Here is a 14994-nt window from a genome sequence, read left to right as displayed (position 1 = left end):
ACAAGTGGACAAGTCTTCTTGACGTGTCTGTGAACGTCTCATGATGAAAATCAGGTGAAAACTCAGAAAGTTTGTCGCAACTGAGACGTTGAGTTTCGTTCTGCTGCTTCTGTTTTGAGTGTCGACCTGGTTCAGTTTAGAGACCAACAACACAGGACCAGGACACACACACACACACACAGACACACACACAGACACACACAGACACACACACACAGACACACACACACACACAGGACAGGAGGTGGTACCGCTGCTGCGTTTCAAATAGGACCCCTCTGAGATGATCTAGTAAGTAAGTGTGTCAACGAAAGACGTTGATCACACACACACACACACACACACACACACACACACACACACACACACACACTGCTATCGTCTGATATTCTAATTAGTACGACATCAAAACAAGAAAGAGGTCCACAAGCTCCCAGAAGACACACAGCCTGTCCAACAGCCTACCTTCACTGTGTGTGTGTGTGTGTGTGTGTGTGTGTGTGTGTCTTCACCTCATATCAACAATATCAGAAACTTTCCAGCTTGTTTCAGCTCCAGGGAAGAAAAACTGTGACGTCTACTTTTTTCTGACTGAAGAATGTGAAGAACCAGAAAAATCAGTTTCCATTATTTTGATTTCTAAAGATGAATTTCATGTGTTGGTCCTTTTTTAACTGTTTTATTTATTATGATTTTCTGTTTGTTCATCAACAAACTCAAACGACTCTAATGTGATTCTGTCAATTTCTGCCTCCGTCTTTAAATCCAACAAACATTTGTAAATGTGACATGAAAAGTTCACGAAGGCAAAAAGACAAATTATCATTTATTTAACCTTGTCTCTGTGTGTGTGTGTGTGTGTGTGTGTGTGTGTGTGTGTGTGTGTGTGTGTGGCGGCAGGCCAGCTGCCCTACTGTCACCCTGATTCAATCTGACCCTCAGGGGGTGGAACCTTCCTCCCAGAGTGAAGCTGTTTCCCGGGGGACAAAGAGTTGATGGACGCACCAAGGACAGTCAGGTGTCTTATTTATTTATTTTCATCTGCGGCTGGAAGAGAAACTTCACGTTGATATTAATAAAGATGATCAATAGTAATTGATGATGAATAAGTAAAAGTAGATTTTTAGCACTTTTATTTTTTTTAATTGCACAACTTTTACTAGAAAAGTTGTAATAATAAGTAATTATTACTACTAATAATATAATTAATTCTAAAAACAATTCATCCTCCTCATCCTCCTCATCCTCAGTCTGAGCTCAGACAAAAGAGGAAAAAGGACAAACTGAAGAAAACCTTCATCCACCCAGTGATGCAGCCGTTTTCATCCAATCACATCGATTCTGTGAGAGGGAGGAGTCAAAGGAATCGCTGTATATATAAGTACATTTATTTACACACAGTTTATACGTATAGAGTTTATGTATATGACGGAGAGAAAAGTACTTTTATGGAAAGAAATGTGATTTTCTGAGCACGAGGAGGAGAAAGAAAAGAAAAGGAACAGAAAAATAGAAAAGAAAGATGTGAAGAAAGAAAAGAAAGAAAATATCACAGGAGAAAAACTGAGAGGAAGAATAAGGTTGTTCTTTTTCATCAGTGAATCAACACACACAGGTGAGTGTGTTTCTAATATTGATCACATTCATATCATTTCACATATAAAACCACAGAGTTAATGATGAACAAACACGACTTTGTTTCTTCTGTTTATTGCAAATAGATCAATACAAAATTAAATATTTCCATCAGTTATTATTGATATGTTATTTAATATATATTAGAAATGATCAATGTTTGAAATGGATAAAACCAGATTTCCTCCCACACAATGATTTATAATATATCTGTATATAGACTTCATATGTGAATTAATTGAACCTTGAATATAATAAGAAATATAAAAAGATCAAAATTGACTTCTTACTAAAATGAGTCATTTCTATGAGACAGCCTGACAATTCTAAATACATCAACATGTAACAGTAATATTTTATAGTAATAATGAAGTGATGTTATAATGATATTAAAAATAAGAATGAGAAGAATATCCCCTTAGAATAAACAGCAAACAATTCAAGCTAAAACAAGTAAAACAATAAGAAAATAAGTTTTTAGTCTCAGTGAAGGATTTTTTTTACAAATTTGTGTTCTTGTTTTAATATTTTTAACTTTCATAAATGAACAAACAAAAAAAAACATTTCATTATAATGTTAATTGAACATGAATATTTGGTGCAAATGTCCATTTGTTGAATTAGAGATCAGCAGACTGACATGATGTTTCTCTTGTGACCGCAGGACTGAAACATGAAGATGAGTCCAGATGCTGAAGAGGTACAGTGTGTGTGTGTGTGTGTGTGTGTGTGTGTGTGTGTGTGTGTATGTGTGTGTGTGTGTGTGTGTGTGTGTGTGTGAGTGAGTGTGTGTGTGTTATCATTATTGTGTTATGGTGAATTAATATTCAAACCAAAAAATGTTACAAAGAATAAATTAATCATTTATTTGTTATTATTATTATTTTTAAAGCCACAATATTAAAATTGTGTGTGTGTGTGTGTGTGTGTGTGTGTGTGTGTGTGTGTGTCAGTCGATCAGATGTTCAGTCTCTGGCTGCAGCTGTTTGTGCTTCAAACCTGAAAGTTCCAAATTCAGGTCATGTGATCGCTGTGGACATGGCTGGGTGGTGCACGGTAACACACACACACACACACACACACACACACACATACATACACACGCGCACACACACACGTGTGCTGTCACCACAGTGACATGAAGTCAGGTGTCGCTGTCATCATATCACCAGGAACATCTGGAGAGCATCTGCACACACACACACAAACACACACTCCTGTCAGTCGCTCGAACAAACAGGTGTCAAAATATATATATATATATACAAATACCTTAAATACCTTTAAAGTATTGAAATCATTGGCAGTATAACGTCAGTGTAATTAATTGTTACTCTTTTCCTCTCCAGCCCTGGAGAAGCTCCACGCCCAGCCGTCCTCCAGCTGTGGCCCAGTGGAGGTGGCCCTTCCTGGGCTGGTGTTCGACCTGAGCTCCCTGGTCCTGTACGGAGCTCAGGCCGTCCCAGTTCGTCTGAAGATTCTGTTGGATCGTGTCTACAGCGTGCTGACCCCAGAGCAGGTGCACCCAGTTATCTGATGCGAATGTTGAGGAGTAATAGATTACATTCACTGTGTAACAGATTACATCATGTGTTTCTTCAGGTCGGCCACATCCTGCACGCACTGGGCTGGAGTTTGGGAGATTATGTCCGAGGGTACATGCTGCAGGTGACTGTCTCCACCTCCTCCCGTCGCTCAGACTCAAATCTAAACTTGCACATTAATTGAAACTCACACTTGTAAAGTTTTGCCAACGTCCAAATTAGAGTGAATGTAATTTCTTGTCTCCAGAATCCCGGTGGGAAGGTGTTGGACCGCTGGATGATGGTGACTCCTGAAGAGGAGCTGCTCATCCTCAAACAGTTCCTTCGCTTTGGCGAGACCCGCCCCATCGTTGAGCTGATGACGCTTCAGTGCCTGACAGCTGTCAATTGCCTCTCAGATCCGCAGCTAAGGCCCGCCCCAAAGAGCTGCCAGTCAAACATCAGCACGTTCATTGAGTGTAACAGAGGAACGCCAGGGAAGTTCAGGAGCCCGAGAGAAGACTCACATTTAGTGGCTGGCGTCTGTCGTTTTGAGAAAAGCGGTGTCGCTGACGGCACAGACACGATCCATCATTTTGAAAACTCTCAGAGCGGACTGTCTTTGCTTCTGCCTTTCCATTTTCCAAGCTCCACCTTCCCGTGTTTGGTTCCTGCCACCAAGGTTAGTAAATGACTGATCCTGAACACATCACTGTTGTCGGGCAGAAACGTTCCTATGCTTCATTGTCCTGCAGCTAGAAACAGTTCATGACCTGATGTTTGGTCTTCTTGTTTAGGACTGATCAGATCCCTGATGGTTTTGCGTGAATCTAAATTGCCTTGTGTGTTTTTTTGATAAACAGAGACGCAGGCAGGACGAAGAAAGAGACGTTCAAGGGAACGGTTCAATCCCGCAGCAAACCAAAGATGATCAAGCTTTAAAAATCAAAGCCGATCCAGACAAGCTGAACCCAGCCCAGTCACTGTGGCAACCGAACCCTCGCATCCACAGCGACGAGGAGCTTGACCTGGGCAAACAGGAGAACACCTCCTCACACTCCACTTTTTTAAACTCTTCATTCATCCCTGTGTCTTCCTCACGCCATCCGTCCATTTCCTCCTCTTCCTCCTCTCCTCCAAAGATTTACCAGAAATTGCAAGGCTCCTCTCCCTCCTTGTTTCATCCTCTCCCATCCTTTTCCTCCTCTTTTCTCTGTCCCATTCCTGCCTCCTCCTTTTCGTCACCCCTCCCTCCTCTGCCGCCCTCGTCTTCCTCCCTCCATCCTGTCCAATCTTCCCCTTGCTCCGTACCTTCTCCTTCTTCTGCAGGAGGTCGGAAAGGAAGGGTCTGTTGTGGCGTTTGTGGGAAAAGCTTCTATGACAAAGGTAGGAATGTGATGAGATGTCTCACTCTGTCCCTGTGGTTTGGGTTTTTCTAAGGTTCAAATCCAAAAAAGTCTCTGAGGTTCGATTTGAGATCCTCTACGGATATCGTGTCTTTGAATTCCAGGCCTGCTACTTCTCTTGTGTCAATGGAGATTCATTTAATGTCTTCACTCTTTTTGTCCTGGGGATCTAAGAGGTTCCATTTGAAGCCTTCCAGTCGTGTTTCAGTGTCTCTGAGTTCCACACAAAGCAATTTGAGATGCCCTTCTCAATCCTTCTTCACCTCCAACCAATTATCTCTTGGATTTCATGTTGATATTTCCCCACCGGTGTGTTGCCCCAGTTTTCTCTAAATGGGCACATTCTGACACAGATTGTTGACAACAACTCATTTACGTTTTTGTCAGAGAGGAATCCTATCTGCCATTGTCATGAATTATTTGGTTTGATTGTTTTCTTCTTAAGTAGTTTCCATCTCACGAATGGCGAATGGCTGATTTCGGGTCAGTTGTAACCAGGACATCATTCTCCTTCTGTTTTTGCAGGAACGCTGAAGATCCACTACAACGCTGTGCACCTGAAGATCAAACATAGCTGCACGGTGGCGGGCTGCACCATGGTCTTTAGCTCGCTGCGAAGTCGAAACCGCCACAGCGCCAACCCAAACCCACGGCTACACACCGGTTCTGTCAGAGACCCACATCCCCATCGAAACACACAGCCCGAAGCACACACACAGGAAAAAGAAAGAAGCAAAACAGTTTGGCAACCGGATGACGACACACACAGACTAGTGCATGTACACAACTTCAGAAATGGGTTGAACCGTCAGTCAAACCTCCACCGGGACAACATGTCCTCTGACTCCCCTCTGCCTTCCCCTCACCCTCCACCGCTGGTCAACAGCCAAAACTTCACCCAGAGTGACTCCAGCTGCAGATCCGACCTGCACCTCCAGGTGCTGCCTCACCCTCCACCCCGAGTTCAAGCTCTCAGTGCTTCCTCTGTGGGCTCAACATCCCTCGTCTCTGCTCCTGCAGCGGAGATAACCGAACCCTGTCGACACCTTCTGGGCCTCAACACCAACCACACTGCACCTGCCCCCCTCCACGACCAGGCCCCTGTTGCCATGGAAAACTGCAACACGCAATATGGCCGCACCGAAGGAAAACACGACGAGATAGCCACTCAGCAGCAGTGGGAGTCCGGTGACTCCATTCCAAAGAAGAAGCCCAGGAAGTCGAGCATGCCGGTGAAAATAGAAAGAGTGAAGCAGGAGGGGAGGAGAAACGTGGAGGGGGAGGAGGGTTGAAGTTCTTTTGTTTCACAAAGAGTTTTTGTACATACAATCAAGTGTAAATATATACGATCTTATCCCCAAATTCAAACAATTATTGCATCTTATGACCAATTTATTTTCAAACATACTCCAGACATGATGTGCTGCATTACTGGGACGTTACCATCACACACACACGGTCAGAGGTCAGAGGTGGGAACGGACCCTGTGTCGTGAAATAGTTGAAAGAAACTTTGTCGAAGCTGAAGATGATATTTCACCTAGTTTTTATTGTTGAAAATCATTCTGAGATATTCAGAGTGCAAACAAGGAAAGACAGTCACAGTGACGTCAGACACATGTCAAGCTTTTCCCCTACAATGTCCCCTCAGGACGAACTGTATAGATTTTTATTCTGTACAGAAAATAACGTGTGAATCCTTTAAACTGTCTCCACCACGATAAATGTGTGTTTACAGCACGCTGCTGCGTGCAGGGGCTCCCTCCTGTGGTTGTAATCTGTTATTACAATAATGACTTTTAATTGTAATAAACTTTTACTTATGTGGGATTCTAACTGTAGAGTTCTTGTGTATTTAATACGGACTGTCTTCAGTAAATTAAAAGAGATTAGAAATAGCACAATAAAAGAAGTAAAATAAATAAATAAGGATACATCTGTATAAAAAAATCTAAAATAAGTTGATAGGGAAAAATAAGAGAGATTGTACTGTTTAAAGTGATACAAGTAAAATGTAATAATAATATTAATTAATAACCTTCGTTATTTATTGATTCGTGTATATTGATTTATGAAAGGTGGCAGAGGAAAGAAAGTCTGGTGCAGGTCTCGGTTTCCACCCGGAGAAACTTTATGCACGGACCTAAACCGGAAACCCGAAGCTCGTAAACAATGCGCCGATGAGAAATTTAACGTGAAATATTTCCTCCGTATTTTCACTGAAGATGAGAAACGCGGACGAGAAGTTGAGTCAAACGCGTAAAGCTCCGATTCTCAGAGAGTTTGTGACCGAGCGACTCGCCGCCGCTTCCCGGGAGATCTTAGCGGCGGTGGAGAGAACCGTGTCCGGGTACGAGGAGGAGGCTGCGGGCTTCAGGCTGGAGGTGGAGCGGCAGAGGAGGCAGCTGGAGGCGCTGCTGCAGCCGCGGGTCAAACTGCAACGAGCCGGTGAGTCGCTGGTTCTTTTCCGAAGCTAAAACCCGGAACCCAAAGACCGTTTTACACAGCTGCATCTTGAACTCCATTCAAATATTTTGTCTTTTAATTTTTACTTGTCCGTCAAATAATATTCAGACACTCAAACCAAAAAGAGGACAGACAGGAAATCACCAGGCAGACCTTCTCTTTAGTTCGGCTATGTTTTAATCAACCTACAATTGACTTAAGTCATAATCTAGCTTTTTATAAGGCCATTATTGTAGCAAGACTATTGACAAATGTCACTGTCAAACCAACTGTTACCACTAGGTGGCGGCAGAGAAAATGTATTTCTATATTTTTTTAATAATTTCAGAATAAAATCCCCTCAGTCACAGAAAAGTTTGTTTAGTTGAAATCAGAGATGTGTGTGTTTTGTTCAGGCGTGAAGCGACGCAGGATCCTCGGCCACGCTGACGAAGAGGAGGCTGATGAAGAGAAACTGGAAGAGCTGAAGAATCAAACTCCATCAAGGTTTTATTTACAATAATTATTCATTTTTTATTCCTTTAAATTGGATTATTTCAGCTGTAATCATTTGATTTATTGTGTTGAGTAGTGGCAGTTGGTAGTTTAGGGATTGTAATAGTATAGTTTTTATCTAGTTCAATGTGTTATTTTCTTGTATTTTTTATTTTTAATAATTTTTAGAATAAAACTGTTGAACTGAATATAATTTTTCAGTGGAGGTTTATCATCTTAACGTTATATATTTATAAGAAAATGATGAAACCAGTTTGATTCCATTGATTTTACAATGTTTTGTCATCTTCTTCATCTCCTGTGTTTCTCCTCAGTCCTCAGGGGAAGTCCGTCAGTCCTCAGACCAGTGAAACCCAAAACCACGTGCACCTCAGGATCCGAATCCTGGACGACCCGCAGACTGAAGTTCTTTCAAAAAACGGTAAAGTTGAGAAGAAAATGTTAATATTGTCCGCCTGCTTTAAGGGAACAGTTCATGATAATTAGAAATGAATAGAAACATAATGTCTCGTCTTCTTTTGTCACACAGATAATTTTCAGAGGGATCTCTAATGATCTCAGTGTTGTTCTTCCAGACCTCAAATAAAACATTAATGATGCTTTATGAAAGGGGGGCGAGCCGGATGTTTGACAACATTTGAATTTGAAATGTAAAAAAATAAATGCTGGCACAATGAAAAAACTAATTAATTAAATAATTGTAATTATTCTGACAGTAAAGTTTAGTTGAAGTATTTTCGTGCTCGTGTTTCCTTTTTCAGTTCTGAAGAAATGTCCGATGCTGAAGCTGAAGTGTCCTCGTGGTCTGGAGGAGTCGGACTTCCTGGACCTACTGAGGTGCACCTTCCCTCAGCTGGCGACAAACGATAAACCTCTCGACATCTTAACGTCCGACAGGGGACGTAAGTTACGATGTCTGAAGCTGAAGACGGTGACGCCGGAGGAGCTCCACAGAAACATCAGCCGTGCAGGACGAGGGACGTCCACGCTTTTCATCAGACCCAAGGTTGTTTGTCGAACTCTTTTCCGTGTAATCTTCTGGAGCTACAAGCTGGAATCTGACGTCGTTTTTTTTATTACAGGCACAAACAGAACCTGAGGCGAGAGAGGAAGAAATTCAACGGCTACGGACGAGAGACGACGGCACCAGAGACTCTTCATCGGCTTCCACCGGCGTGTTGATGCTTGATGACGTTTCACCACGAACAAGGTACGAGTCTCCGAATACGACCGAGCTCCACCTTCTACCACGGATAAGTGTTAGAGACAGGAAGTCTGTGCTTGGTTTTATTTTCTCCTTTTGGGCCAAATTATGAAACAGTTCAAGATTTCCCTCTATGCAGACAATTCTCTGGTAAATGGTTGATTTCAGTGTCAAGTTAAACTTTTTATTTTACTTTTTTGTGCAGAACTTTGTAATTTAAACATATCACAAGTAAACCTGAATACATTTTTTTCTGGTTTTCCTCAGTGGCCTTGTTCAGGAGATGGACGTTGTCTCCAGCGGCTCAACGTTACAACAGCGAGAGGATAACGACGATGAAGATGAAGATGAAGATGAAGCTCAGGACGCTGTGTGCCGCCCTGCAGCTGAGAGTGAACAAGACACTGGTGACGATGATGAAAAGGAAGAAGACAGAGAAAAATTCAACGACAGCGATGACGACTGGAAACCATTAGAGAGCGACGACGTGCTGAGGGACAGTGACGTCGCTCTCTCTTGTCACGTCTGCGGAGCTCGGCTCAAATCAGACGCCTCCTTCGTGAAACACGCCTGGAGTCACGTGGATGATCCAGGAAGTGTTTGCGGCGTGTGTGGAGAGAGTTCAGAGACTGATGAGGCGCTGAAGCATCATCTACAGAGTCTCCACAAGACTGACGACTGTCACATGTGTGGAGAGTCGTTCCTGAACAAGCTCGGCCTCGACGAGCACGTGGCGGCCCACTCAGGGGAGACGCCACACAGATGTGATGTGTGTGACGCTGCTTTTGCGTTGAAGGTGTCTCTGGAGAATCATCAGAAACGCCACACGGAGGCGAAGCTTCACAAATGCTTCACCTGCCACAAAGTGTTCAAACTGAAGGAGCAGCTGAAAGCTCACCGCCGCACTCACGCTAACAAGAAGACGCACCTCTGCGGCGTCTGCGGCAAATCCCTCAGCAACTACAGATCGCTATCTCGCCACAAAATGACGCACTCCGCAGAGCGACCCCACGGCTGTCAGGTCTGCGGCCGGAGCTTCAAACTCATCGGGACGCTCCGACAGCACGAGAAGATTCACACGGACAGAGAGAGATCATACCTCTGCGACGTTTGCTGCAAAATGTTTCTGACGAGCTTACAGCTGGAGAATCACATGAGGACGCACACCAACGAGAAGCCGTACAACTGCGGCGAGTGCGGCAGGAGATTCAGCACCAAGGGATCGCTGACCGTTCACATGAGGGTCCACACGGGCGAAACACCGTACCGCTGCCCAGACTGCGGCTGGGCCTTCAAACGCAAGACGAACCTGGACAACCACATGACGGTGCACTCGGGCGTCAAAGCGTACGTCTGTGGGATCTGTGGGAAAGCGTGCGCTCGCAAAACGCACCTGACTGTTCACATGAGGACGCACAACGGCGAGCGACCTTACAAGTGCACGCACTGCGACAAAGCGTTCACTCAGAGCCACTGCCTGAAAACGCACATGAAGAGCCACCTAGTGGCAGAAAGCGTGACGTAGAACAAATTCTGTGTTTGTCTCGGTTTAAATTCACGAAGATGAAAATGAAAACAGTTTGTTTGCTGCATGTTTCTCTCACGTCTCTAATAAAACCATCAGATCTTAAGCTGCCGGATGTGTCGATGTTAGTTAATTATTTAATGATATAAAACAGGTGATTGACAGCTGAGACTGACTCCTGATTGGTCGAAGGTGTGTACGGACGGGACCTTGATACTGCGGCGCCACTCCATACAGAACAACAAGGAGAGATTAATGTGAAGAGGAAAATTTGCCTGCTGTGATTCACGGTGTAATTTATCAGACATTTGTTTGACAACATGCAAAACATTTTCCATCCATCACTCTGACACTATGACAACACATTATTCAGTATCATCACATCAGTGAGGAGCGTGGAGAGAGTTCAGTGACGCAGGACGACGACCTCCACGAACACAAGGTAAGTGCTTGTTCATCCATAACTTTGATTTCAGGATTTCCTTGAGACATGCTCGGTGCGTGGGACGACGATTCATGGTCCCCAGATGATCAGTGATCTGGAACTTTGTGATTCCATGGGTTAGATGTTCCTGCACCGGCCTGGACGAAGAGAATAACTTCTTATTAGGGACGATAATATTTGTCCAGTGCATATACCTGCAAGATATAATATATAATATATGCACAGTTTATACAGTCACTGATTGTGTAACTGAAGACGTATATGTTTTCAGTGGTTTATGTAGCTGAGTTGACAGAACAGCATCGTCCCTGCAGCTTTGAAAGGAGGCGTCACGTCACTGGTTTTGTTTCATGTCTTCATCTTTGTCTTCTCCTTCTTCTTCTTCACTGCAGATGGTAAATATGTCCACCAACTCCTCCCTTCCTCCAGTGCTCCACCCTGACACCAACTCTACAGTTTGTGTTTCAATGACCCTCATGTTCAGCTTCACCAGAATCGTCCTCACTCATCCTCTCTCCATCTTCATCCTCTACCTGGGTCACCAGCGATGGCGGCAGCACCGCTCCTTCAAAGCGATGAGCCACACCGACATCTTCACCTTCCACTTTTCATTCATGGAGCTGTTGTGGCCTTTGGGGACAATCCTCTTACTTTGTAGCTCGTATACTGAGGTCCCTAACATGTTGAGTTTGGGGTTCCTAGTCTCCACCACTATTTTTTATGGAGAGAGTTTGTTTCACCTCGTCACCTGTGTGGATCGCTACCTGGCGGTAGTTCACCCCATCACCTACCTGGGGCTGAGGAATGAGCGCGGGGTCAGGATCAGAAACATCAGCATCGGTTGTGTGTGGCTGCTGGGCTTCACTTTGAGCCTTGCCACAAATCGAGATCTTATTCTAACCAGGATCGCATTTTATTGCTTTTTAGCTTCCACAATCACAGTAATGACTTTCTGCAGCCTGTCGGCCCTCTGTGTGTTGAACCGGCCAGGACTTGGTGAGGACAGGGTGCGAGTTGACCAATCAAAGCAAAGGGCGCTCTTCACCCTGATGGCCATCTTGGGAGCGCTGTGGCTTTGGTTTGTAGGGTTCCTTGTTAGCTCAGTTCTGGTCAATTTGCCTTATCACAGCGAGACCGTCAGCTGTTTACTGCAGGTTGGTGCATTATGGTTTAGTCTGCCCAGCACTTTGATATTACCTCTGCTGTATCTGCACAGGTCAGGAAAACTCTGCGGGTGCCGTTCTAATCGTGTGTAAACTGGTTTGTGTGCTGCCGGCTGGTTCTGTGGTGCGTACCAGGTTTTTGTAATGGTTGATAGTTTGTGTTAAAGTGGTTGCAGGGTGGTTCTGGGTCGCTGATTGGATGTTGGAGGCGGCTGTTTTATATATATTATTTGAAGTGGTTGTTTCAACTGATATGGTTCTGGTGCTTTGTTCTCTCTGTAGGTGAAACTGTTGTTTTTTGCTGCTGCTGCGTTTCATACTGAAATGTTTCCTGTAAATAAAATGAAATTCACGAAGATTAGTTTCATACTAAGTTTTCTGAAATGCTAAAAATGTCATGTGTGACATGTGTGCCCCATCAAGATGTACTGTATGTTACGTATAAGGTGATTATATTATGTTCATGCATCCCTGGATATATGAAGATATGAGTTTATAACATTTATGAAATACTCGTCAAAATTGTCGACTATATCTTTGTTAATAACAAATAAACATACATACAAAAATTCCACATGCTTGCATGTTTTTCTTTTCTTTGTTGTATGTTTAAATTGTTTCATAAAAAACATGCACGTGCATTTTAAACATCATTATTATAATTATTGATTGTATTAGTATGATTTAGTGATAATGTATAAATCAGTTATTCCTGAACAGAGAATAATTTTTCTGTATTTTATTGTTTAAACATAAAGATTTAAAGAAACTGAACCATTAGAGGTGACAAGACAAAACTAAACACATCGGCACAAAAAAATAACGAAATACATTCATAAGGTTTATAACTTCGATGTTTTATGTTCTTCTGTCAGTATCACACCTCGGAGGTCGACAGTTCACCAGTGTCAGCTGTCGGGGTTCCCCCCCCCCCCCCCCCCCCCACCCTGATTCCACGCTCTGCCTACAACATGTTAACTTTCCTGCTCTGTGCAGAAACAGCAGAGGCTGAACCAGACTGCTGGGCAGAGCCAACAACAGTCCACAGTCTAACAAAATACATTGGTGATCCAGATTGCTTGACAAATCATACAAGCTAACGGTAAGCAGAAGCGAAACAAACCTCAACAGCAGCACTCCCACTATCACTGTGATGATGTGTAAAGCTCTTTGCTTTGCATGGTCAACCCTCTCCCTGGGCCCGCCCCCCGGCCCTGGGTGAGTCAGGACTTTGAGAATAGAGAAGAAGAAGAACAATACAACAGTGACTGACATGCCCAGCAAGCAAAGAAGTGGGATGACAGGAAAATCAGGCAAGTGCTTCATTGTTACCCCGATCCATCCCAGGGACAGCAGCCAAACACAGCCGAGGCTGATGTTTCTGAATCTCACCCCCAATGTTTGTTTCAGACGCTGGTAGGTGATCGGGTGGACGACGGCCAGGTAGTGCTCCACACAGATCAGACAGTGCAACAAAGTATGTCCGGGGAAAACGATGCAGTATAAAAACACCCCCAACATCAGCACTGGGTTGATATAGCTGTAGGCGCCCCAAATGTAGAGGACTGACCCGAAAACAGCAAAAAGGTCGACAGTGACCGTGTGATAGGTGATGACGTCAGTGTGACTCGTTGTCTTCCCTGCAGGCACAGAATGCTGATGCCTCTGTCGTTGGAAGCCGATGTAGAGGACGAGGATGCAGAGAGGTAAGATGAATAGGGTGAGGATGAAGGTGTACGTGGCTATAAGGATCGTGCTCCCTAAAGAGTTTTGACAGTGGTAGATAGAAGAGATGGAGGAGTTGGATGAGGAGAGGGACGGAGGTTTGTGGGTAATGTTGACGGACATGGCCTGTGGATTAAATGGACAAAATAAATCACTTATACTTATGATGGTCTTCCCACACTGCTGCACTAAACCTGTTTGGCCTCATGCAACAACACCAGGATGAACACAAGTTGCACATTTAACTGATGCAAGAGAATTTATGGCATTCATCAATTTTCATCAATAAACAGCAGTGTTATAATTAGATCTGAGTGCTCGAGAAGTCACATGAGTTTATGTTATTTCATATCCGTTAAAAAACAGTTGTCAATGCGATCATGTATTTAGAATACTGCAGAAGGAGACAAACCTCTTTAGTGGTATTTTGTCTTTCTTCAGAAGAGATGAAGTCGTGTCCTTGTCCTGCTTCTCCACGGACTGCTTCAGATGGATGTTCTGTCAGAGCCACTGTCAAAGCAGGTGTATGTGGAGCAGATGGAAAACAAGCAGAGCTGGGAATAGTTTGCATGTTACACAACCTCCAATGGTCACTTCATGAAATCTAACCTGTGACCAAGATTAAGTGTTTTTCCATTTGCTCACTCTGAGGGTGACATGCACACTCTCACTAGCATAGTCACAGTCATTTCATTGTGGAAGTAAGTGTCGATTGGTTCTTTGCTCTGTCCGTCCAAACGAAGATCTCTTGAAAATGTCTTCTCAGACGACGTCGCAATTCGTCTTTGCTTGTGTGAAGGACCATGTCAGAGACTCCTTGTCCTGTTTAAAACCTCATTGATCGGGACAGAAGGTGGCAAATCTGCTGCACAGAGACCTGTTACCACAAGAGACTCAGAGGAATGTCTCAAATCATAGAAATGCTCCAGTGTCTACTGGGACTTCCACTTCTGGAACCAGTGGTGACTAAAGTATCTATAGCTAACTTTTGCTGCTATCGTTATTTATGCCTACGAGTAATCAACAGCTACGGCAGTGAGGTTTCCAAACCACGATACAAACATCCATGATCTTGTAATTCAATAAGGAGATGATGGATCCGATATATCCCAACGCTGAAGTATTTTTCCAGAAACTCGAAATACAAACCAAACCACAGCTCAAAAACTCAAGGTAAAAACTGAACCCTTCATCTGGAGAACATCCCTGTCAAACAGCAAGGCGAATGCTGTAACTGAAAGCATAACCTAAGAAACATGCAAAACCCTGACGACTCTACGTACAGTTTAGCAGCACCATAGAAATAAACCCCTGTTTTGCACTTCTACACAATTTTTCTAAAATAACAAACACTCTACTTTCATCTCATCTAGTTTCCACCTTCGTTCAAATTGCGACTAAACCACG

General features: G+C 43.7%; 4 protein-coding genes across 4 annotated transcripts; 3 read left to right on the top strand and 1 right to left on the bottom strand.

Annotated features, from left to right (window-relative positions):
* Positions 1-2308: 2308 nt before the first annotated feature.
* LOC109647451 (zinc finger protein basonuclin-2-like) lies at positions 2309-3960 on the top strand. The gene is made up of 5 exons (XM_069519263.1): positions 2309-2335; positions 2589-2691; positions 2985-3154; positions 3238-3303; positions 3427-3960. Exons 1-5 carry the CDS (start codon positions 2309-2311, stop codon positions 3850-3852), a joined length of 792 nt encoding a protein of 263 aa, XP_069375364.1. The 3' UTR covers positions 3853-3960.
* Positions 3961-4007: 47 nt separating this feature from the next.
* On the top strand, positions 4008-6400 carry LOC138406534 (zinc finger protein basonuclin-2-like). Its single transcript, XM_069519023.1, has 2 exons — positions 4008-4544; positions 5090-6400. The coding sequence occupies exon 2, from the start codon at positions 5161-5163 to the stop codon at positions 5854-5856; it is 696 nt and encodes a 231-aa protein (XP_069375124.1). The 5' UTR covers positions 4008-4544; positions 5090-5160; the 3' UTR covers positions 5857-6400.
* A 276-nt stretch (positions 6401-6676) lies between these two features.
* LOC109646946 (zinc finger protein 708-like) lies at positions 6677-10365 on the top strand. The gene is made up of 6 exons (XM_069518992.1): positions 6677-7012; positions 7426-7516; positions 7840-7946; positions 8287-8531; positions 8608-8735; positions 8997-10365. Exons 1-6 carry the CDS (start codon positions 6790-6792, stop codon positions 10252-10254), a joined length of 2052 nt encoding a protein of 683 aa, XP_069375093.1. The 5' UTR covers positions 6677-6789; the 3' UTR covers positions 10255-10365.
* Positions 10366-12671: 2306 nt separating this feature from the next.
* Positions 12672-14411, bottom strand: LOC138406529 (uncharacterized). Its single transcript, XM_069519007.1, has 2 exons — positions 14000-14411; positions 12672-13713 (listed from the first exon to the last, which is right to left on the bottom strand). The coding sequence occupies exons 1-2, from the start codon at positions 14156-14158 to the stop codon at positions 12721-12723; spliced, it is 1152 nt and encodes a 383-aa protein (XP_069375108.1). The 5' UTR covers positions 14159-14411; the 3' UTR covers positions 12672-12720.
* Between the last annotated feature and the right edge of the window lie 583 nt (positions 14412-14994).

This window comes from Paralichthys olivaceus, chromosome 22 (genome assembly GCF_024713975.1).
Source record: "Paralichthys olivaceus isolate ysfri-2021 chromosome 22, ASM2471397v2, whole genome shotgun sequence".
Lineage (NCBI taxonomy): Eukaryota > Metazoa > Chordata > Actinopteri > Pleuronectiformes > Paralichthyidae > Paralichthys > Paralichthys olivaceus.
Note: the sequence above shows the minus strand (reverse complement) of the source record. Positions and strands in the feature narration are given on the sequence as shown.